This window comes from Hirundo rustica, chromosome 20, assembly GCF_015227805.2.
Source record: "Hirundo rustica isolate bHirRus1 chromosome 20, bHirRus1.pri.v3, whole genome shotgun sequence".
In the NCBI taxonomy this organism is placed as follows: Eukaryota; Metazoa; Chordata; class Aves; order Passeriformes; family Hirundinidae; genus Hirundo; species Hirundo rustica.
Window position 1 is genome coordinate 8312268 of NC_053469.1, and position 24030 is coordinate 8336297.

General features: G+C 47.3%; 1 protein-coding gene across 3 annotated transcripts in view; it reads left to right on the forward strand.

Annotated features, from left to right (window-relative positions):
- Positions 1 to 24030, forward strand: part of TNC (tenascin C) — a 71510-nt gene that overhangs the window by 22622 nt on the left and 24858 nt on the right. Inside the window, exons 2-13 of one of the 3 annotated variants that reach the window (XM_058423157.1) lie at positions 1078 to 1670; positions 2602 to 3822; positions 5076 to 5339; positions 6352 to 6467; positions 6548 to 6704; positions 7281 to 7550; positions 8568 to 8753; positions 9497 to 9586; positions 10203 to 10466; positions 19024 to 19296; positions 21186 to 21458; positions 22516 to 22788. In XM_058423157.1, coding sequence (XP_058279140.1) covers positions 1208 to 1670; positions 2602 to 3822; positions 5076 to 5339; positions 6352 to 6467; positions 6548 to 6704; positions 7281 to 7550; positions 8568 to 8753; positions 9497 to 9586; positions 10203 to 10466; positions 19024 to 19296; positions 21186 to 21458; positions 22516 to 22788 — 3850 coding nt within the window. In that variant the 5' untranslated portion in view covers positions 1078 to 1207. The remainder of the gene's footprint in view (positions 1 to 1077; positions 1671 to 2601; positions 3823 to 5075; positions 5340 to 6351; positions 6468 to 6547; positions 6705 to 7280; positions 7551 to 8567; positions 8754 to 9496; positions 9587 to 10202; positions 10467 to 19023; positions 19297 to 21185; positions 21459 to 22515; positions 22789 to 24030) is intronic. The other 2 variants (XM_040083512.2, XM_040083514.2) reach the window with 2 other exon arrangements.

Genomic DNA, 24030 nt, shown 5'->3' on the forward strand with positions numbered 1-24030 from the left:
TCATCTGGGAGCGGGAAGGAAAACAAATGCTAAGATGACATTTATTAGGTGTGCTTGTTCAGGGAGTCCATTACTGCTTTGGCTCCTTGCTCTACGTGCGGAGGGGCTGATCCTGCATGGAAGTCAGTGGATATCTTCCCACTCCCCTGGCTCCCTCCACTGAAAAGGAACTCACAGAGACTGAGGAGGAAGAGGAAATATTGGAGCTAATTGAAAAAGAATGAGTTTCAGGAGGAGCTGTAGGGCCCAGCCAGGTGCTTGTAACTGTACATGAGTTTTTGTGTTACAGCTGAGGAAAGATCTGACAGTGAGAAATGCTGCCTGATGGAAAGGGATATTGGCTGCTAAAAAGGCATTTTTACACATGTAGTTTTAGTGCTGTCTCTGTCGTTGGAGTCTCTGCTTCTCCTATGTCTCACTACCTTTATACTAATATATCCCTGTGATAGAAGCACTGACACCAGAGCCTTCCACTTGCAGAGAGCTCCATTCATCTTCATGCTCTTGATAAATCATCATATAGTGGAACTCGCTATGGAGCTACAGCCTCTGGAGTTCAGATTCCACAGCAATTTTGGAGCCATTTAAAACATACAGAAAAGGGATGGAATGAGCTTGGTGGTGTTGATGCACCTCTTGAAATGTCTCGAGTTTCTTTCATGGTCCAACCTTGAGCAGCCTTCAGGGAGTGGAGAGGTGAAGGAAATAAAGAATTTAACATTGGTTAAATCATAACAGAACACATATTTATTTTATCTACCTCTGTTTCCAGTTGAGCTGAGACTCAGAGGATATCTTTGCCCCAGTCTTCTGCTTGAGGGAGTTAAACTTTCTACAACCCACTGCATTTTCTCTAACCTGGAAATAACAGCAGCTTTTTTCATGTCTGGTGACATTTCCTTCAGACTCACACTGAGATCCTGGAAAACCACTGTTATTGTACATCAGAGCAAGCTGAGCAGCTTGGGTGAAGGGTGATGGTCCTGCTCTCTGAGGATGCAGCGCACAATCAGGGTCACACCTTTTTTGGATGGTTTAGGGGCTGTTAATCCCTTACACTGTTCCTTCTTCTTTTAGGGAACAGACATACCAGGAAAGAAAAGGATCTCCAATTTGGTTTGGCCTGGCTCTCCAATTTCTGCTGCAGATTACAAAGGCCAAGCAGACCTAAGGCTCTCTCAGGCTCGAAAGGGAACCGGGCACCACAATGGGACTCCCCAGCCGGGTCTTGGCCTGTGCCATCCTCGCTTTGCTGTCCCAGCACACCACTGGGGGACTCATCAAGAGAATTATCCGGCAGAAGAGGGAGACCGGGCTGAACGTGACCTTGCCAGAGGATAACCAGCCTGTGGTTTTCAACCATGTTTACAACATTAAGCTGCCCGTTGGCTCCCTCTGCTCTGTGGACCTGGACTCGGCCAGCGGTGACGCCGACCTGAAGGCAGAGATTGAGCCCGTCAAGAATTACGAGGAGCACACGGTGAATGAGGGGAACCAGATTGTCTTCACTCACAGGATTAACATTCCCCGCCGGGCTTGTGGCTGTGCAGCTGCCCCAGACATTAAGGATCTGCTGAGCAGACTAGAGGAGCTGGAGGGGCTGGTCTCCTCCCTGCGGGAGCAGTGTGCCAGCGGGGCTGGGTGCTGTCCTAATTCCCAGGCAGTAGAAGGTAAGTAAGCCACTCTTGGGGGAAATTCTGCTGGCTGTAGACATTGTTTAGAGTGATACTCCAATAGGCTTCAAGAATGAGCACAAGTCAACCTGTTAAATTTGAAATATAATCAAAACTGGGAATGTGTTTGGCCAGCATGCAAAGTACATTCATTCACAGTTCCACGGCTTAATGGATCTGTGGGTCAGGAGTCGGCCTGGGACCCTTTGTAGCTTTGTAGCTGTGGCATTGAGCATGGACAGCTCTTCGGCATGGTGATAATCTGTGTCTGAGTTAAGATTAAAACTCACACAGCCCAAGCTCTTGGCTCCACATTTTTTCCCTTGAGGAAGCTGCCAATGTAACCATTTTCACTTCCAAGTTTTCTTTAGTAGAGACCAATAAAAATACAGCAGGACATAAGGCAATAAACAGCAAAATAGTTATAGAAGGGGGAAAAATGTGTCTGTCTGGTTGATTTTTGATTTGAGGGAAGGGGTTGGTCGTACAAGAGAAGAAACACAAGTCTTCTTCAGAGCAAGAGATCTGAGATTAGAGCAGCCCCCCGAGTTGCTGATACAGCAATGACACAATGTGCTGCCTGACTTTTTGTGTTCTGGGGTGAATGGATGAATGATGTTCCATGGTGCATGCCCTAACGAAGCAGTCAGGAAAGCTGCTCAGTCAGTGTAAGAGGATTTTGAGAAGGGATGAGGAATCCAGCAAGTCATTGGCAGGGGCTCTTCGCTAGCATTAGAGCGAATTAAAGTTTTCCTGGTAAAGTAAATCTAGCTGAAGAAAGAAAGAGAGATTCTTATTTAAAAACTTTGAAAACCAATGTTCTGCAGGGAACTAGGAAAACCAGAGCCCTTTTGGGTCTTATGTGCCACGCTGGCCTAAGGCAACCTAGTGCCGTGGGAGTAATGGGTTTTTGGGATCGTTGGTACAGGCCGCCTGGACACCACGCCCTATTGCAGCGGGCACGGCAACTACAGCATCGAGATCTGCGGCTGCGTCTGCGAGCCCGGCTGGAAGGGCCCCAACTGCAGCCAGGCCTCGTGTCCCTCCGACTGCAACGACCAGGGCAAGTGCGTGGACGGGCTGTGCGTGTGCTTCGAGGGCTACACGGGCCCGGACTGCGGCCAGGAGCTCTGCGCCCAGGGCTGCGGCGCCCACGGGCGCTGCGTGGGCGGGCAGTGCCTGTGCCACGAGGGCTTTGTGGGCGACGACTGCAGCGTGCCCCTGTGCCCCCACAACTGCCACGGCCGCGGGCGCTGCGTGGACAGCGAGTGCGTGTGCGACGAGGGCTACACCGGCGAGGACTGCAGCGAGCTCATCTGCCCCAACGACTGCTTCGACCGCGGGCGCTGCATGAACGGCACCTGCTTCTGCGAGGAGGGCTTCACCGGCGAGGACTGCGGGGAGCTCGCCTGCCCCAACGAGTGCCACGGCAACGGGCGCTGCGAGAACGGGCTGTGCGTGTGCTACGAGGGCTTTGTGGGCGACGACTGCGGCGAGAGGAGGTGCCCCAACGACTGCCACAGCCGCGGGCGCTGCGTGGGCGGGCGCTGCGTGTGCCACGAGGGGTACCTGGGCGAGGACTGCGCGGAGCTGCGGTGTCCCAACGACTGCCACAACCGCGGGCGCTGCGAGAACGGGCAGTGCGTGTGCCACGAGGGGTTCGTCGGGGAGGACTGCGGGGAGCTGAGCTGCCCCAACGACTGCCACAACCGCGGGCGCTGCGAGAACGGGCAGTGCGTGTGCCACGAGGGCTTCACCGGGGACGACTGCGGCCAGCTGCGGTGTCCCAACGACTGCCACCACCGCGGGCTGTGCGTCAACGGGCAGTGCGTGTGCGACGAGGGGTACACGGGCGAGGACTGCGGCCAGCTGCGCTGCCCCCACGACTGCCACAACCGCGGGCGCTGCGTGGAGGGGCGCTGCGAGTGTGACAACGGCTTCACGGGGGATGACTGCGGGGAGCTGGCCTGCCCCAACGACTGCCACGGGCGTGGGCGCTGTGTCGACGGGCGCTGCGTGTGCCACGAGGGCTTCGTGGGTGAGGACTGCCGGGAGCGCTCCTGCCCCAACAACTGCAACAACGCAGGGCGCTGCGTGGACGGGCGCTGTGTCTGCGAGGACGGCTACATCGGGGATGACTGCTCCGATGGTAGGTGCAGTGTGCCCCTGAACTGCTTCCCCTTGGGACATCCAACACTCCGTGAAGCTTTTCCATAGAGCTGGGCCCTGTTGCTGCTTTTCCAACATAGTCCAAACAGCGGGTCCAGAGGTGTAACACCACCAGTAGCTCTTGGCATCCTGAAATATCAGGGCTGAGTAGTATAGCAGTTTCTGGTGATTTTTGGTGGTCACAAAGACAACAGGCTGCTGATGGTGTTGTAGCGCCTTTGTCACCTCCATTTCTGCTCCCACCGCAATGTCACCGGTGCTGTAGCCAGCACTGGTTGGCATTTGTCACCACGACTTTTCAGTTTCTCATAGCGCCTCTTGATGCTAGAAAAAAAAAAGCTGAAAGAAGCTGTTCCAGCTAAGGAGAAAAGGGAAATGTTCCAGAGTCTTCTTACAACACACGTGTGTTTATATATATATATCTCTCTATATATATGTGTGTGCATATTAGATCTCACAAAACCTTAAGAAGAAAATCATGGGATCAGCTGGTGTGGAAACTTAGCTATAAAGTCACATGCTTGGTTTCCCAGCATCACTGACTTTATGGAAATTGATAGAAAATTTTGGCAGCCTGATAATGACAGGCAATACACCATAAATGAGGCAGTTTTCTTTACTAGATCCCAGGGGAGAAATTGTGAAACCAAATTTTGGTAGAGTAATCAAAGGATACTTTGGGGTTGGGAACACTATAAAAGACAATGAATACCCATTAAAAGAAATTCCCATCTTTTATCTCCTCCTTCTGGAAGGTGCCAAAGCCCCACTTTGTGATCTTGCACAGACAGATCTATTGCAAGTATTTAGTCAAATAATAATGTTTTATTTTACTTTGGAAAATCTGTGCAAATCCCAGGACTTCTATCTCTACAATCACTGGCAGTTGAATTAAACCTCTGAATCCCTCGGGACCCAGCTATAGCAGTCTTGTGCTGCAGCCATGAGAGGAGCAGCTGGAAAGCAGTCAGCCAGAGGTTGTGTGCAAGTGTGAGAGCAGAAATTGGCCCATGACTTCTGGAAACGTCTGTAGTCTTCATCAGCTGAGCATTCCTTTCCTCAGCAGCTAATTTGTGGGACATGCCTTCCACATTCCCTGCATGCGAGATGAGCCTTAGGAACCACTCCTGGGAAAATGTGAAACTGGGCAAATCATTATTTCCTGAGCCTTGAGAACTTCTCATAACTTTGGTTTGGCTTTTTTTTTTTTTTTTTTCCCCCAACTATTCCTAGTGTCTCCTCCAACTGAGCTGACTGTGACCAACGTGACGGATAAAACTGTCAATCTGGAGTGGAAGCACGAGAACCTCGTCAACCAGTACCTTGTCACCTACGTCCCCACCAGCAGTGGGGGCCTGGACATGCAGTTCACCGTGCCAGGAAACCACACAGCCGCCACCATCCATGAGCTGGAGCCGGGCGTGGAGTACTTCATCCGTGTCTTTGCAATCCTTAAAAACAAGAAGAGTATTCCAGTCAGCGCCAGGGTAGCCACATGTGAGTTTAATATTCCCTGTGTTCATCCTTTTGTCTGCTCCATTTACATCTCTTTTTTGGGGGTGTTGCTTATTTTGTATTTTCTATTTTCACTTTGTATGTGTTGACTTGTATCCCTTTTTTTGGGCAGCATTTATTCTGAATTTTCTATTTTCAGTTCAGACATATTGATTTACATTTCTTTTTTGGGATATTGTTTCTTTTGTATTTTCTACTTTCAATTCAAATGTTGGCCTGGAAAAAACAGCCTTCTGCACTTCCATTTTCTACTTTTTTCCAATACCAGGGACTGTGTTAAAAGCACAGTTCACAAGCTCTTCTGGTCTCAATGTCTCCAAATGTGTGGTCTTTGTGAATTAAGAACCTTGGCTTCTTTATTAAAATGCACATTTCTTTATTAAAATGCACATTTCTTTACTGTAATGCTTATTTTAAAAATTCTGGTAATTCTTCCTGAGAAAAAAGTTAAAATATAGCAACATGTAAAAGAACAATATGAAATCACTTGAATTCAAACCATTTTGGCTAAAATGAAGGTTATATTTGTTTTGCATCTTTGCTGTGTTTTACTACAACTTGCCTTTTATCTGCCTGTCTGTCCTGTTGTTCCTCTCCCTTTTTGTTATGTGCATATCACTGTCATATCTAAACATCCCAGTATCCAAAGGTGCTCTTTGACTTCTCTCACTGAGCTCATCTCTGGAGTGCTGGGGCAGGATTCAGCTCTCCTGACTCCCCAAGTCGACACCAGGCCTCTTCCAAGAGGGCACAAAAAAGAGATTTCGAGGGAAAAAATCCTTTTATTCTAATGTGACATCTAAACCAGCTCAGGAAGGTCTCTCCAAAGCCACAATAACTGGATTTGAGGAAAGTTTAACCACGAGAGTTTAACCACCTCAGCTGCAGATCCCCACCTTGCCGATACTTCTAGAGGTGGAAAGATGTCCCACCCCAGTGCCCTATTTATGGGAATTTGCTGCTCATGTCAGAATATCCTTTTCTTCTGCCACAGATCTGCCTGCTCCAGAAGGTCTGAGATTCAAATCTGTTCGGGAAACATCCGTCCAGGTGGAGTGGGACCCTCTGAACTTTTCTTTTGACGGCTGGGAGCTGGTCTTCCATAATATGGTGAGGAAGCAGTTTCACATACTGTGTAAAAAATCCTGGATTTTTATGTTTGTACTCACTGATTCTCCAATGTGTTCCAGAAAAAGGATGATAATGGTGACATAACCAGCAGCTTGAAAAGGCCAGAGACATCCTACATGCAGCCAGGTTTGGCACCTGGGCAACAGTACAATGTGTCCATCCATGTAGTGAAGAACAACACCAGAGGACCAGGACTGTCCAAAGTCATCACCACAAGTAAGCACCACCTGTGCTTGGCCTGGTTTTAGTTGGCCACCAACAAAACATCTGCTGTTTGGGGGTTTTTAAACAAGAGAAATTTGAGTTCTACACCGGGAGCTAATAGAGGGGGAGAAAGGAAATATGGAGTTGCTAATGAATACATAAAGAAAAAAATAATTCCTCTCCACATTACCGGTTTGAAGCAGAAAGGAAATGTATGTCCAGCCAGAAGGTAGCACTTTTATTCCTTTTTCAAGACGTACATCAGCAGGAACTAGAACTTCCCACTAGAATTTGTTTCGTCCTGTTTATATGTGCATGAAGGTTGCGTGAAAGTGGGGAAGCTCTTAGGGTTCCCGCTTGTCTTTCTTTTTGTACCTTCTGATTTGAAGGAGTTTTGATGGATTTGCTTCTGATGGATTGATTCCATTTGGAGTATAAAACTACAGGAACAAAAGGAAGAGCATAAATAAGGATACTGATTTTAACTTTGTCCTGAATCACCAGTTAAAGGCATAAGAATATGGGTGTTCTTTCATGGCAAGATTTCTTTTAAGAGCCCATTTCCCCCTCTCTTTTGCTTGGTAACAGAGCTCGATGCCCCCAGCCAGGTGGAGGCCAAAGACGTCACCGACACCACGGCTCTCATCACGTGGTCCAAACCCTTGGCTGAAGTCGAAAATGTAGAGCTCATTTATGGCCCCAAGGACATTCCAGAGGACAGGACAAGCATTGGCCTCTCCGAAGATGAGAACCAATATTCCATTGACAACCTGAGGCCACACACAGAGTATGAGGTGACGCTCATCTCCCGTCGAGGGGACATGGAAAGCGACCCTGTGAAGGAAGTCTTTGTCACAGGTGAGGGGCTGGGAAGGCGCCACGGGGACCTCCCATCCTGCTGTGCTGTTTGTGTCTTGTTGCTGGAGTGGGCAGTTACTGATCAACACAGAAACAGACAATTTTAGAGGTACACAAAAGTAGAAGTTATTTCCTGTGCCTTTTAGGCCTTGTTGGCTCACCGAAGTATTTAGACCCCCGACAAGAATCTCAATGTATTTTGAAATTGGGAATTAGGTTATTGTGTCTCTTACCCTAAATCCCTACTTCAAAAAGCAAATTCCTCTGGATCATTTGTCTGTCTGATGAGCTAAATATCTTCCATAGTTCTTATTCCATTTTATTTCTCTTTGCCTAATTAGTTTAGAAGCAGAGAACTGGTTTTTTTTCTTCTTCACTTCTTCTGCCATTCTTTAATAAATTTACTGTGCTCCTCAGTGGTTCTGGGAATGTTTTTTGAAAGTGGGTCCTTTAGCAGGTTATCAAGGCTTGATGCATTAGGAGAGCTGTGAATTACATTCCTTTTCATCCCAAAATACAGTTGTTATTTTGGAGCAGGATTTGAGGTTACTGTAGGTGTGAAAAATGAAAGTTCATTGAAATTCTCTATAATATTCACCTTTTTTGAGACTTAAGAGTTCCTTCCAGCCATGAATGCAAGATGTTACTGAACAGAAATTCTAAAGATGACCAGTTCTTTGCTCTTTTTTCCTTTTGAAAGCTGAGGTATTTCTAAAGGAAAGCAGTATTTTCATCCAAATATATTTTTCCACAAACCCTTTTTGTAATAAAAACTAATTATTACAAGTGAAAATGTTATTTTTGTCTCAGGAGATAGAAGTTAAATTTCTTGAACTAAAGCTGGTGAACTCTGCTTTTCATGCTAGAAGAACTCAGGATTTTGTAGTTAAGACATAAGAGGGTCATGTGAGAGGAAACTTTACAGGTCATTTCACCTTCTGAAAAGCACTGTCACAAGAGACTGCTGTCAGAAGAGAAATATTCCTAATTATTTATTTATTGCTTGGTTGATTCCAGACCTGGATGCTCCAAGGAACCTGAAGCGGGTGTCCCAGACTGACAACAGCATCACCCTGGAGTGGAAGAACAGCCACGCCAATGTCGATAATTACCGAATTAAGTTTGCCCCCATCTCTGGTGGGGACCACGTGGAGATCACAGTGCCCAAGGGCAGCCAGGCCACAACCAGAGCGACACTCACAGGTGGGGGAATGGAGAGATTGTCACTAATGTCACACTCTCTTTGTCACCCCAGGGCACAGGACATGGAGAAAAAATGTCCCTGTGGTCACTGTACATTAGAGGTACCAATTTTGAGCGATCTCAAACACTTTTTTTTGAGACTAGAGGCTACAAATTTGAAATTAGATGTTAGGAAGGAGTTGTTCCCTGGCAGGGTGGGCAGGCCCTGGCACAGGGTGCCCAGAGGAGCTGTGGCTGCCCCTGGATCCCTGGCAGTGCCCAAGGCCAGGTTGGACAGAGATAGTGGAGCTGTCCCTGCCCATGGCAGGGGGTGGGATGATCTTTAATGTCCCTTCCAAGTCAAGCTATTCCATGATTGTATGATTTTGAGTAGACCAAATTGAATTAAAAGCCATGTGAAATGGATTTACACACCTGCAGATGGATAACCAGCCAGCAGAAGGTATGTAATCATTTCACTTCCACGTGCATCCCTGAATCCAACAAGTCAGTTCCCCTAATTCTAAGCAGCTTTGTGGAAATGGCTCCATATCCTGAGTCCAAAAGGCATTTTCATGTGCTGGGGGGGATTCACTGGTGCCAGTCTGTAGCTTGTCAGCTAGAGGGTCAACAGGAACCTCAATCCTCTGCATAGTGGAGAGCAGATCTCTTACTTTGCATCCATTCAGCTTTCCTTATTCTAACAAATGCCTGCAGGCATATTCCATGGACAGGAGCTCATATTTCTTCTCCTCATCTCATAGGTTTGAGGCCTGGAACTGAATATGGCATTGGAGTGACAGCAGTGAGGAACGACAGGGAAAGTGCTCCTGCTACCATCAATGCTGGCACTGGTGAGTGTCCTGATCCCATCTGAGCTCAGGAGGAGCCAGCAACTCAGTGGGAGCCACTCTTTCATTTCTAAGAGATGCTGGAAGAGATATTTTAGAAAGTTCTTGATTTCATTTTGCTACATTTCCACTTAAGGAGATGAAAAAAATTCCCACAAAGGTCATGACCTCTGAATCTGACTTCTTTTTCCTGTTCCCCGTAATGTTCTGGGAGTTTCATCTCCAGGTGAGCTCGTTAATGATAATTATGCTTACACTGATCACTCTGGCCATCCTCTGTCTGTGAGGGTTTCTGGCAGGAATGGCGGTGGCCAAAATGTTGATGTGACAAGGAGCGGTTGCTGACTGCCCTTCCAGTCCAGAATGCTTCACTCCACACCCCCTTTCTCCAGGTGAATTATCTGAAGGCTTCACTTCTACCTCTCGAGTGTAAGGGAAGAAATCTGTTCTGGTTTTGTCTGTAAAGGAGAACATCACCATCCTCTACCCATTCCAAAAGGTCCCAAAGGTGGGCGAACTCTGAGCTGCTGCCGGACTGCCAGTGGAGATGTTCCTCTGCAGATGCCTGAAAAACTGCCTCAGCGCAGCTCAGAGACTTCGCTTTTGTTTCACCCTGTAGATCTTGATAACCCCAAGGACCTGGAAGTCAGCGAGCCCACGGAGACCACCTTGTCCCTTCGCTGGAGAAGGCCGGTGGCCAAGTTCGACCGCTACCGCCTGGTTTACACCGGTGCCTCGGGGAAGAAGGGCGAGGTGGAGATCCCTGTGGACAGCACCTCCTTCCTGCTGCAGGGGCTGGATCCAGGCACGGAGTACACCATCAGCCTGCAGGCAGAGAAGGGCAGGCACAAAAGCAAACCCACCACTGTCAAGGGTTCCACGGGTGAGTAACAGCTTCTGATGGCCACTGGGCGAGGACTGGCCCAGGGATGGCTTCACCTGATTTCCCAATCTGTGTCTGGGGAAACTCCTGCGGAGCAGACAGCTCTGCCAGCATGGGAGAGGGAAGGATGGCTCTGTATTTCCCTCTCTGCTGTGTTCACCTCCAGGTTCCCCATGAATTCTTGCTCATCCTTTGAGAGGCCTCACAAAGAGCTCATCCACTGGTCCTGCATGGATGTAGAACTCCCTCTTTGTTTTAGGCGAGGCTGGGTATATTTGTACATCATGCCTTCTAACGTGATTTGCTTTCTACAGTCAAAAAACTAAGAGGAAGAGCAACCGGAATGTGTTTAACATTGTTTGTTCCTGCCTAACTGTTTCTCTTCACAGCAGACCATCATCTCTCAGCAGGGCCAGTGGGGCTCTGATGTTGCCCTATTTCAGTTTTCTCATCCAAAAGTGGGAAAGGCTCCTGCCCCAGTCTGGTTCCAGCCACCATTTCCACTGGGAACTGTGACTTACATTTGTCTGTTTCTGCCATCTCCATTTGTGCAAACCACTCCCACTGACCAGTATCAGTGACTTATTGAACAAGGTTTTATCCTCTGTGAGACATTTTGAGACAAAGTTTGTTGCATAGAGAATTATATCTCGGTATAGAACACAAATATGTCCTGAATCTTTTGGTTTCTCAGCCTAAATCCTGTGAGGCAAAGCCTTAACTGCTCTAGGCAAGCGGAGATGGTGATATCAGAATCAGCTGGGCTACAGTTATTGTCCTTAGCAGATACCGAGGTGTTTATCCTTTTCTCCCCATGTGAGGTGAGCATGTGCCAGACATTGTGGATTTTACAAATTAATAACTACACAGCTCGAAGGATCAAAGCTGGGTTCATATTCCCTGGGAGCATTCACAACAACATGACCTCTGAGTGCTTTTTAGAGACAGCAATCCATCAGAATCACATGGTCTGGAAACCATCAGTCCTGAATGAGCTGTTTGATGCCTAAGTCAGGCCCGTGTCCAGTGCAGGGAAAAACTGGGAATCCTTGAGGCACATACAGAGAAAAGGAAGCCATGGGTTTGTGTGGCAGGGGTGAGCAGGCCTGAATTTTCCAACTTTCTCTTGGAAAAGTTCTCTTCCCAGCTGGAAGACTGAGAGGTTTCAAGGACGTCTGCAGAGGTGGTGAAGCAGCACAAACAATGTGCTGTGGAATCTCACAGCTTGGTCTTTGCAGCACCAGCTCCCAAAGCTTTACAAGGTGACTTCTTTTTCCGGGTTTGCCTTTTAATTTTCGTTTTTTCCTTAGAACTACCTTCATCTGGCCGCTGTATTTGTTTAATGTCTTTGCTCAGAGCACCAGTAAATAAAGAGGGCTCTGCAGTGGGCTCCAGGGAGCAGCAGTTGATATAACCTGGCTCTGTGACCTTTCCGTTGTGTAGGAATGGACAAATCCAAACACAGCACAGGGAACAGAAATTTTCTGGAAGTCTGGGCAGTACAAGACAAGTGGTCTCTTCAGTTTGCTTTTCCATCTACCCTCAAGACACTCCTCTTTATCCATGCTCCAGCACTTGGGAGGTCCCAAGTCCTCAGGCTAAAGCCAAACAATTTTTATTTTGCCCTCTCTTGCAGAGGCAAGCTGAAACATTCAGAGCTCATGAGCCTCTAGCAAAGGACACAAAATCTCCCAGTACAGGATGGAAGCCACTGTTGCTTCTGTCTCTCTGCAGGGAGAAAGTGCAGCTCAAGTGACAAAGTCCTTTTTAAGTCTTCTCCCCGATCCTACACACAAGGGATGGCAAAGATTACTGGGTGAAGTTTGCTAAATGTTGCTGAAAAAAAAAAGACTGAATATTTCACATTTCCATTTGCTTGTTTGTCTCTTGTAGCTCTGTGTAGTGTAACCCTAATGCAAGCGTTGAGTCCTGACCCAGAGGAGCTCCCTGAAACGAGTATTTTTGCTCCAGAGCCTTCAGGAATGCAGGAGAATTCCATGAGGGACCTTGTGGTCCTGAGGGGAACAGAGCACACAGTTTGGGGTCTTGTGGTGTGTGAGTACAGGAGCCTGCAGCAGTTTTGTGCTGGAGTACATGGAAGTGTCCCAGCAGAGCCCTTCCTGCCCAGACAACCCCTGGGAGCTGGGGTTGACAGCCTCCAAACCAACACTTCCTATAAAATCAAGGGCTGCGGATTGGCTGGGGAGCAGCACTCTGCTCCCCCAGGAGCTGTGGCTACAGCAGCAAACTCCTTTGTGTTATTAGTGAAGGCATCACGAGGGTCCCACCCAGCAGGGCAGGAAGGTTTGACACAGAAATTAAAGAAAATGAGCCACTTTACTCCTTGGAGGGGCCTTGCCTTGAGCATGTCTCAGCAGACCAGCAGCTCATCTGTAGGGTGAGCACGCAGCCCTGCTCTGAGCAGCTCAGCACTCAGACTGCAGCTTTGTTCTCTCCTGCTCTGCTTCTGGAAGCCTGCCTGCAGAGCACAATGTGGGGCCTGGAGCAGGATGGATGGAATACATCAGGCATGGGAGGCCTGGGGAGATAAATGAGTGAGCGCTAGAGAAACCGAGAGCCAAGCTCAAATTCCTCTGCTGAAGGACCCAGATTGGGCAGCAACTGTTGATGAATCGTGGATGTGATACTGTCTCTCTTCTGGAAGTGAGTTTGTACAGCAGAGCATGGCTTGCAGAAGTAGCTTTTCCATTCTGCTGAATGTTTTTCAGAAGATTTATGCTGTTTACCAAAGGCCCTTGTCCATGTTGTGCGTCAGTCCCTCTTCCTCTCCTGGCTCCTCCAAGGCTCAGATTGCACCACCCTTTTTTATCCAAACTCAAAGAAACACTAGCAAGAATGATTAGGTGAGCCAGTTCCATGGGAAAGTGCAGTGTTGACCACTGGGAAACTAAATTTGCCAGGGAAAATTGTCCGTTTGTTCAGCTGAATCCTCTTTGGAGATCACCTGGCCCCTGAGCTCAGGATGAGGATTTTTAGTGGTAGATAGTCCAGTATTTCTGGCTTGTGATGTGCTGCAGTGGTTTCTTCATGAAATTCAGAGGTGCACAGGCACTGCAAGCCCAGCTTAACCAGCTGGTTAGGAGAGGGGAAAGTGGTTTAGCCAAAGGGGATGGAAAAGAAAACCTTGCTGGGTCATCATGTCTCACATGAGAGATTGGGAAAGATTGGCTGAGAGCCCCTCTTGGGGAATAACATAAAACCCCAGATCCAGAAGCAAGAAATAGCACAGAATACTGCTTGCTCTGTCCCAGGATGTTGGGGAAATGTCCTGGCAGCACACGAGTGTCCCTTTTAGTAAAATCACCAGAGAAATATTCCAGTGGAATCCCTCAAAAGGCCAACACCACACCACGGACATATTCAGCCAGGCTCAGCCTGGAGGTTTTACCGAGAGATATTTCCCAAGCTGACAGTAAGAAGTATTCCAGCCTGGGAAGGAGTGTGTGCTTCTTATCCATCCAGTTTCCCTTTTACACAGCTTTCATCTCTGTTCGTTCATCTCACCCCTGTGAATCATTCTCTGGCTCACCCACCCACCTAAAGCTCCCAGCACTCTCTTTTTTTCCTGCCCATCTATTCCTCTCTTTGTTAAATTAAGGGTTTGAGGGTTTGAGCTCCGCTGCTCTTGCTATTCTGCAGTTTGTTTTCCAGATTTTCCATTATCTGTTACAGCATTCTGCCTGCTAAACAAAGACCACTGATACTGTCTGTGGTATCAGAGTACTGTCCATGTATTCGTATCATTTTAATTTTCCTATCTCCTGGGGGTTTTTGTACACAAAGCCACATATTCCCCTGATACACATGAATTTAAGGTGGGATATATGTGTGTTAACATCTGTGGTAGAGGGAAACTGCTCTTTCTCACCCACAAAGTCATTTGTGGAGTCATTAAGTCCAAGGTAATATTCAGAATTATGTTCCCTGTGTTCCATGGGACAACCTGAACATGGCAACCTCCATGTAGCTGCCAAAGTTGGCACAATTAAATGAATCCACTTGTGAATCCAGCAAATTTCTGCATTCAAATCTCACACAGGTGGTTGGTCCCTCAGGTTTTTTTATAATATACTTGAACTGCTGCTGCATTTTCCACCCAGATTGAAGTAACCAAATCCAAGTGCTAGAACTGGCAGGGATCTGGGAGAAATGTGGGGTGGTCAGGTAAAATGAGGGAAAAAGGAGGGGAAATGAGAGATCAGTTTTGACTGACCTTACAAGGGTCCTCTCACACACCCTCAGTACATCAGGAGTGTAATGCCACCCTAATTTTATTTTGCCTCTTGTATTTTTGAATGTTTTATCTTCAGTTTCTAGTTCAGGGCTTGTTCAGGTCATGGCTGGGCTGGTTTGAGGGCAGCTATCAGCTAAATCAAGAATATCAAAGACATACGTAAATATAAATATATATTATCTATAAATATGAATCATTCTTTGCCTTACAAGCTTCTCTTCTTCCTGGAGGTGAGCAGAAAGCAATGTTTTCACACCTGTATTTGACCTGAGAGCACATTTACAAGATAGCATTTCTGCATCTCTTTGAAAACATTTCTAATTGATTTTGGTGCTCTGGAAATGTATTTCTCTGTGATGGATGTGTGAATTTAGAGACATGTAATGAATCCTGAGTACATATTTGTGCTGAGCTGATGGATGGTGCTCCATGACTTGCTCTCTCTTAATCGAATGCAAGTGGAGCATGAAAGCAAGGAAGTCACTGAGGTGTGAAATGATGTGGGTTCCCACTAATGAGAAGATAATTCTGCATGTCAGAGAAATCCCCTGCCTGGGGCCTTGTGGTTGGGATCAGAAACTCATTCCCTGTGATCTCCAGAGCTCTCAGATTTCCAGAATCTGACTGCTCTACAGGATGTCTCCATGGATCATTCAGCATGTTGAAAGCCAGGGCTTTCCCCTTTCCATTCCTTGGAATCTCCTCTAAGAAATATCTGTTAAGTTCTTTCTATCCTAGTTTTTAGGCAAGAATGTGTGTCCCCTCCACTTTTTCCTGCACATATGACAAGGAATAACTCCTCCAAGCCTGTTTTTGGTAGGATTTGAGGAGCTTTAAAATGTTTCTGCTGTGATTTCTCAGCCTGGGTTTGGATGTGCTGGTGATTTTTGGCATGAATTCTCCTCACTGTCTGTATTAGGAGCATTCACTGATGGGTGTAGGAAAGACAAAGGGCGTGTTTGGATGCTTGGGGTTCCAATGTGATGTAAATGAGCGAAGTTCTTTGGAGGTAATCAAAGAGAACCGATTTCCATCGGCTGAGGTTGTGCCAGCTCCCTGCTGGAAGCGTTCCAGCTCATCTCTGCTGGTTGTTGCTCTGGTTCTGCTGCTCAGGGTGGCTCTGTGAGAACCAGGGGGTGTGTGCTGGTGCTCCCTTTGCTCAAGGCCTGGATTCAGTCTCCAGCACCAGGAGAACTCCTTGGTTTGCTTTGTTTTCAGAGCTCCTAAAGCACGGCCCACGGAGTGTGGCGGAGCAGGCTGTTGTTAGCTGTTGTTTTGGGGTTATTATCAGGAAATTTTAACTCACAATTTGCCTCTGTTTAACACTTCTGGCCACCACACCTGGAGAATCAACCAGTGCAACACCATTTGATCCTCCCAGCCCTGCTCCTCCCCTGCTCTTGGACATCCCCCAGCCCTGCTCCTCCTGCTCTGCTCTTCGTGCCCCCTCACCTGCCCAGCTCAGAAGCCACTGGGGCTCTTTGTGACCTTTACATCACCCACAAGACTTCCAGTGGTTTCACCCTGTCCTGGGCAGCACAGGATGAGGTATTGGTTTAATTCCTTATCTCTCTGAAAGGCCTGTCCATTTTAAACTGAACGCAGGAATTTTTTTTTGCTGGGAAATCTCCAAGAAACAGAAGTTCCCAATCTCCCAGCTGGCACACAGCTCCAGCTCTGTGGAAGTACTCAAAGCCAGCTCTCTTGGTTACTGGAAGCTCTAGCTGTTACAGGTATTTCCCGTGGATTCCCAGCTATGTGTTCCTTTTTTCTTCAAAATACAAAACTGAATTTCCACATGAATTTGGTCTGGAGTTCAGGCTTTGTGAGTGATGCTTTTCCTCTTGGTTGGTTTATTCTTCACTTTGCATGGGATGAAATTCTCACAGCTATGGAATGAGAGCCTTGGGTGGTGCAGGACAATGCCCCATGCAGTTTTGAAGGTGATGCAGCATCAAATATCTCTTTTCAAATTGCATGCACTGGGAGGCATTGGTGCTGCTGATAAGGAGTGTGGCAACACAGAGATGCTGCAGGTGTGGTGTGGATTGTGCTTAAACACAGGAGGAGTTTGCAGCATCGGCATGGAAGTGGTGATGGCAGAGAAAAAAAGATTGTGACACAAGGGAGTTCACCTGTCCAAACACCGCCACCTCTTACCCCTGTTCCATGAATTTCATGAGGTGACAGGGCTGAGTTCAGCAATGGCCAAAGGAGCATTAGCAAGAATGATTAGTGTGAGCTCACATCTGGAGACTAAGGACGGTGCTTGTCCATCCCTCAAAACAAAAGTCCCAACTGGAGCTAAACTATTTATATAAAGACACAAAAATTATTCCACAAAGTCAGAACAGTCTCACCCTCTCCATGGTGTGTCCTCTTTTTTTTTTTTTTTTTTTTTTTTTAAAAAAAAAAGAAACATCACCCCTTGATCTTTACCATGACACCATGATGGCTTTGTCATTTGTGTTGGATGCTGGGTGGCTGAGGGTTTTGGAGGTTCCCAGCAATCCTGTTTGGTTGCATGATTCCACAGGAGAATCCCTTGGTGCCTGGAGAGCATGAGAGGGATTTTTGCTTTTCTGTCTCAGACATGCATGAGAAACAAATGGCAGGAAAAGGAGCTCTGCATCTTGGAGGAGAATGAAACTGAGCATTTTCAGAGAAATTGGAATTGCTTTTAACTTGTGATGGTTCCTGCATTACTTATTATAACCGAGCTTCTATTTAAAGGATGTAATCTTACTGTAACTTTAGTTTCACTTTCATTTTAAGGAAACATATTTGTTTTATTTGTTTCTGTTGCCACCAACAGACAGTGATCTCTGATACAACCAGTTCCCTTTCTGTCCTGCTTTCTCTTTTCCAGATAACAATCTTATTTTGACAGAATTTGTATTTTACCTCAATGAATCTCCTTTCTGTTCCTTATAAGGGAAGACAGCTCTGGATTAATGCATTTCTTTTTTTGCTGTTGAACATTGTCATCGTGTCTTAAACAATCTCTTTCCTTCTAACAGGATGGGAAAAGCTCAGCAGAACTTGTGCTCCTGAAGAATAGCAATTTACTGATTTGTTAATGAATTTTCCTGAAGATCACTATGATCTATGAGTGCTCAACCTCTGAAAATCCAGCCCCAGCTGCCTGCCTAAGGCTTTGAGCAGCCGTGCAATAATCACTCTGCTTTTACAGGGAGAAACTTTACATGAGCGATGCTGCTGAGCCTAAATGTCATTTATTCCAGGGCCTCCTTAACTTCTGCATTACAGTATGCATGAAGTTGAAGTTTACAATTGACAAATCAGAACCATTTCCCTTCATGCAGTCTCTCCTATGAATTCTCAGCCATGCAGAATGGGATTATTCAGAGACTCTGTTATTACTGTAACACTTATATGTCAACAATTCAAATAGATCAGGAGGCTGCTAGAAAATCACCAGAGGCCACAGGTCGGTGAGAGAGCACACAGGATCTTCCAGGTAGAGAAATCAGGCAGTGCTCTCTCATTTTCCCTTCTGACTGTTAATGTTGAGGAATCGGTTGTATCTCCTTTGTACAAAGAACTTTCCATTCTTGCTGAGCAAATTACCTCAACATTCAGATTTAATAGCATCGGAGTTACCTCTGATGGCTCCCAGCTCTCTTGGCTGCCCCTGTGGGGGTTTGCCAGAATGTCAATTTCTGTGAATGAGCATTCTGATTTTAGATTAACATCAGTAACTCTGAAAGTCCCATCTCCACCCACAGGAAGTTTTGTGGGTAGAATGTCCTAAAAAAAGGCAAATCCATCAAAGACAAGCAGACATGGAGGCATTTTCCTCTTCTTTATTGTTTTGTATTAGAAATAGTTTGGCGGTATAAGCAGCATCCGCAATTAAAAGCATAAATATCTGAATCCTGACTACTCTAAACCCTTTGCTACCCTTACAACACAGTTACTTCAGAATGGCAAACAGTGAGTAAAGTTGTTATAGTAATACTTACTTATCTCATAGGGAGTTGTAATTAATGTTGACAAAACACTCACAGCTGTAAGATTCCCTATGAGCTGCTTTCTGTGAGCAGCCTTAAATATTTATTAAGTATTACAGTCCTCCTCTCACTGCTCTGTTTTGCCATGTCTCCAAAGTGACTCCATCGACGTTATCTGAGGCAGCTGATAATGCAGATATGGGGAGGGGAGGCACCTCTGCGGCCCCGATTAGACGTGAAATCCATTAACACGGAGCCTCATTAAATAATCCGACATCAGAGGCGCTCTGCAACCCAAGTAACAGATTGACTCTCTGTCCTTATGCAGAGGAGGAGCCCGAGCTGGGAGAGCTCTCAGTATCAGAGGCTGGCTGGGATGGTTTCCAGCTCACCTGGACGGCAGCCGACGGCGCCTATGAGAACTTTGTCATTCAGGTGCAGGAGTCTGGCAGCCCCGAAGAGACCCTCAATGTCACAGTCCCGGGGACACTGAGCTCTGTGAATGTCACCGGCCTCAAGGCCAACACTCCTTACACCATCACCCTGCAGGGGGTCACCCGGGGCTACAGGACCAAGCCCCTTTCTCTTGAGACCATCACAGGTACCTCGGCTGCAGCCCCACGTTCTTTCTGACAGAGATGTGAGCCGGAGCTCTTGCGAGTGCTGGGCGAATCCTGCCTCGGCCTGAGCCAGTGAAAGCTTGGCTGAACATCTCTGGCATGGGAATGCCTCATGGTCAGGCTTCAGCGCCCTGGTGCAGCCCTTCCCTCCCTGCTTTCCCCCACTCCTGCCTCAGAAGAGCTTTTCTCTGTTCCCTTTCCTCACTTACCTGGCTGATACTAACAGCAAAACCCAGCTGGATGTTGTACCTGCTTGGGAAAGGCCAGGTTTGACTGGGAAAATTATAAAAATCTTTCCTCTATTAGCCCAGATAATCAAAGCCTGAGAGGGTGTTCAGTCTTTACCCTTCAGAAGCTGCCTCTGAAATTCTGCAGTCGCTTCTGTGTGAGTTCAGACTCAGCATGGTAAAGCTGTGTGTGCCTGACTCAGGGCAAGGACAAACACCTTCTATATGTTCTCATATAGGAAAGGACACCAATTAATTCTCTCTAAGACTTATAAAATACGTTAAGCTATCTAAGATCATGAACCACTCTGATTGGTCTGAAAAAGATATAATGCAAAAGATCAAATTCAGCAGAACTGGCCTGAGAGGGGGCAGGTGAGCTCTGTGCTATCAGGAGCTTGCATGAAACACATCAAGGGCCCCAAAATAATTTTCTGGCTCATCACGTGAAAGGCAGCAGCTTGAAAAAAGAGTTTATCACAGGCTTTGGCCATGAGAGATAAATGTATACTTACACGTTGGCTGTGTGGCTCTCTGATCCTCCAGGTGCTATGATAACTGTAATGAACAGTGTGAATTAATTGGCACTAAAGGGGCACCAGTGGCCTTTCCTTCAGATAATTCCTCATAGACAATTTCTGCTGCCTCTGGGCTCCCCTACAGCCCTTTGCACCTCCTGTCCCTGTGAGATAGCCAGAGATTCCCCCACGCACACATCAGGAAAGGGATGAGAGTACCTGTGAGAACTGACCAGAATTAAAGCATGAAGTGCAGCAGAGCTGCCTTGTTCCTGCAGTGCTTTAAGCAGCCTGGCTTGGGCAGGAGTGTGTCTGTGCTGAGTCCCTGTGAGTGCTGAGCTTTGAGAGTCCTCACGAGGAGCTGGGAGCAGATGCCGATGGAAAGCAGAGAAATGTGCTGCACAAAGAGACAGAGCAGGAAACACATCATGGGTGTCCTGCCGAAATATGCAATGGGCTCCCTGCCTTTACCCTCGTGAAAACAGCAGAAAATGCCCTGCTGAGCTTTTCCCTTCCCTTTCTGGGTCAAGCTCAGCACCCAGCTTTTCAAAATCTTCCCCTCTGGGGATTTCCAATTGTTAGAAATATCTGAACCTTCCTGTAACGCTACGGGGATGTCTGCAGAGAGGAAGAAACCCCAAGGCATCTCTCCCTGATTTGCATTTTGGCTCCAGCTCCAAAATTACAAGCCAGCTTTCACAGACTTAAGCTGAAAGGGAAAGTAGAAGAGTAAACAAAACACAAGATTTTCCTTTGGATAAAGCAGCAGCTTTGGTTTTCGCTTCTCCCAAAACTGGAAGCCGTCTTTTCCAAATGCCCCAGGGGCATTCAAAAAAGGCCTTTTCCATCTGCTTTCATGCTCAGACCTCAAAGACATGGTTGTTCCTGTGGGGAAAGGGAACTAACCATAGTTTTAAGTGTTACATTAATTTCTTTTCTTTTCCTTATCTAACACTTTGCGAGACTTTAGTTTAATTTCCTCCCCTTAGTACCTGTCTGCTTGTAGCAAGCTTTTACTCACATCCTCTTCCCCAGCTCGGAGTGCTGCCAGCATGGCAGAGAGGAGCCTTGGAGAGCAGGAGGAGTCAGGGGGGTCCTTCTGACGGGTGTTGTTTCCCTCCCCAGGAGAGCAGCCCGGCGTTGCTGAGCTAATGGTTTCCGACATTACCCCCGCAAGCTTCAACCTCTCCTGGACAGCCTCCAACGGGGACTTCGACGTCTTTACCATTGAAATTATTGATTCTAACAGGTTGCTGGAGCCCATGGAGTTCAACCTCTCAGGCAACTCAAGGACTGCTCATATCTCAGGGCTTTCTCCCAGCACTGATTTCATTGTCTACCTCTCCGGGATCTCTCGCGGGTTCCGCACACAGGCAATCAGTGCTGCAGCTACCACAGGTACACAAAACCTACCTCAGTGCTAACTCTGCCTTTCTGAACTCTCCCTTACAGGTTGTGCCCCCTTCCCTGCCCTCAGCTACCCCACCCATTTCCCGACCCTCTGCCTCTACGCCTTCCGAGGAGGACGAGCCGGGGACACTGTGAGCTGTGCATGTGGAGCCCCCATCCCACCCAGCAAAGCCAGGCAATCGCATCGTGCTGCGATCTCATTCACACAATGAGTGTAAACGTTGAGGCTGGGGCAGCCTCTGAGGCAGATGAGAAGCAAAGCAAATATCCCAAGAAACAAGCAGGACATAATTCCTTACATTCACCTTCCAGCCCATGCATACATCTGTCCCACAGCACAGAGCAGACACCGTTTCTCTCAGATAAGCCGATTTCTAGACACAGATTTGCCCTGATTCTCCCAAAAGATGTCAGGCACGTTTCAGTCTGTGCCAGCACAATTCTGCAAGGCACATTCACTGCTTGAATTCAGCTTCAATTACTCAGGTTATGTTGGGTGAGAGATTGAAAAGTCCATCTGAGTTGATGTCAGAGGATGGAATAGGCAGCCGCTGAGTCGTTGGCACGTTGCACATTTCAAGGTTTTACAGCTGACAGTTTTCCCAGAAAAGACAGGGAAGTCAAATGTTCAGGACAAGAGTGGGAAGTGAGGACTGTACTACAGAAACAGAGCATTGCTATTGTAGGCAGATAATGGCTCATATTGTGATCGTTTAACAGCTCCACCACACTTGGCCCCTCTAGGAAAAGTTGCCATAGTGATTTTGTCATAGGAATGTGGTCAGTGAAAGCAAAATATCAAATATTAGCTACCAGCTGATATAATATAATATCAGTTTCCAGCAGCAGCAGACTGAATATGCTCGTTTGATGATGGGTGGCAGGCTCAGGGTGATGGCAGGGGTATGGGGAGCATAGGGAAGCACAAGGCTGGGTGACCCTTGTGACCTGCGGTCGTGCAAATTCAAACCTTCTCTATTAATTTATTTTATTGCTTTGGCTTTTAATAACTGTGATACATTTCCATTTGTTTTTCTTCCCGTAGTAGAGGAACTCCTCCTTAGCAAACTCAGTGTCTCAAACGCTACCTCAGACAGCCTGTCACTCACCTGGGAGGCACAGGACGAGGCTTTTGACCATTTTATTCTGGAAGTCAGGAACTCTGACTTCCCCTTGGACTCCCTGGTGCTCGCAGTGCCGGGGGACTCCCGGCACTCTGTAGTGACCAACCTCAAAGCTGCCACTAATTACACAGTCCAGCTCCATGGGGTAATTGATGGGCAAGGTGGGCAGACCTTGACAGCCATGGCAACCACAGGTATTTCACTGTTTCACCTTCCAGATTTGCTTTTTATTCTCCTTTCTCTTGCTGTCCACCAAACTGCTCTAAAACGTGGCTCCAACTCATCGTCGTTCCCTTGGGGAATTAGAGGGAGACCACCATGGGGGGAGGCTGAAATGCACTGAGAGGGCTTGGAAAAAGATTTGTGGCAGTGGAAAAGGCTGAAAAAGTGTCCCCAGCATTAAGAGAGCCAGCAGTAAACCATGATGGTTTCCTTATATATACACACCTCTCTGCAATTTCAGTGTATATATAACTGCCTTGCTCCGGAGGGTTGACGTGTTTCACTGAGCATCTTTGCACTTGATCTTGAATGACGTTGTTCATCCCACCCTCACTTGCTTTGCTGGGGCTGGAAGAGAGGCCTTTGTGTGGCTCTCAGCCTGGAGAGGCAACTGCATGTTTTTTTCAGTTTTGTCTTCCTTAGCCCCAAGTGTCTCCCGAGGCATTTGCATCTCTGGTGGGCATTTTGTGCCGCATGTGGAATGACCGGCCCAAACTGCATGGAGTGGTCTGGCCACCTTCTGCTGGTTCTGATATTTCCTCTGCCCGGGATTTTTATGTTCTCAGCACAGAGCAGGGCTGAAAAAACAGATTCCTCTTCTCTTGGCGGTCAGCCCACCACTCTGTCCCTTTCACTGCTCCTTTTGAGTCTCCGCGGCCTGTCTTGTTTCCCTGGGTGTCAGAGCTTTTCCCGTGGTGGTGGTGATTCCAGGATGGCAGGAGATCACTAAGACTTGCCTGAGGATATGATTCCAGCTCATTTTGCATGCAGCATCCCTGGAAGCCAGGCTGTCATGATGGGAATGTGCCTGGCCGTGGATGCAGGTGGCATGTGAAGGAATGTGGCCATGCCAGGATGAGGTTGGAAAGGCTCCGTTTGCCCTCTCTGAGCTGCATGTGGGGCTGAGGGCTCAGTTGTCCTGGGTTTTCCACCCAAACCTGTTTGCTTTGTGGATATTTTCTCATCTCCTTGCCTGTCTTCAAGAGCACCATGGTGGCACCTTCCCTGCTGGCCATGAAGGCATCCATGGTCACTGGTTGACAGCATGACATCTGTGACATCTGTGACATCTGTGTCCTTAATCGGGGCCACTTCCATTCACCTCTTCCCAGACAGTTCCAGAGAAGGAGCTGGATTATTATTTAAAACTCTTGCAATGAGGGACAGGACTAAAAGTTGGAACATCTTGCAGCAGTTCTTGTTTTAGCAAAGTA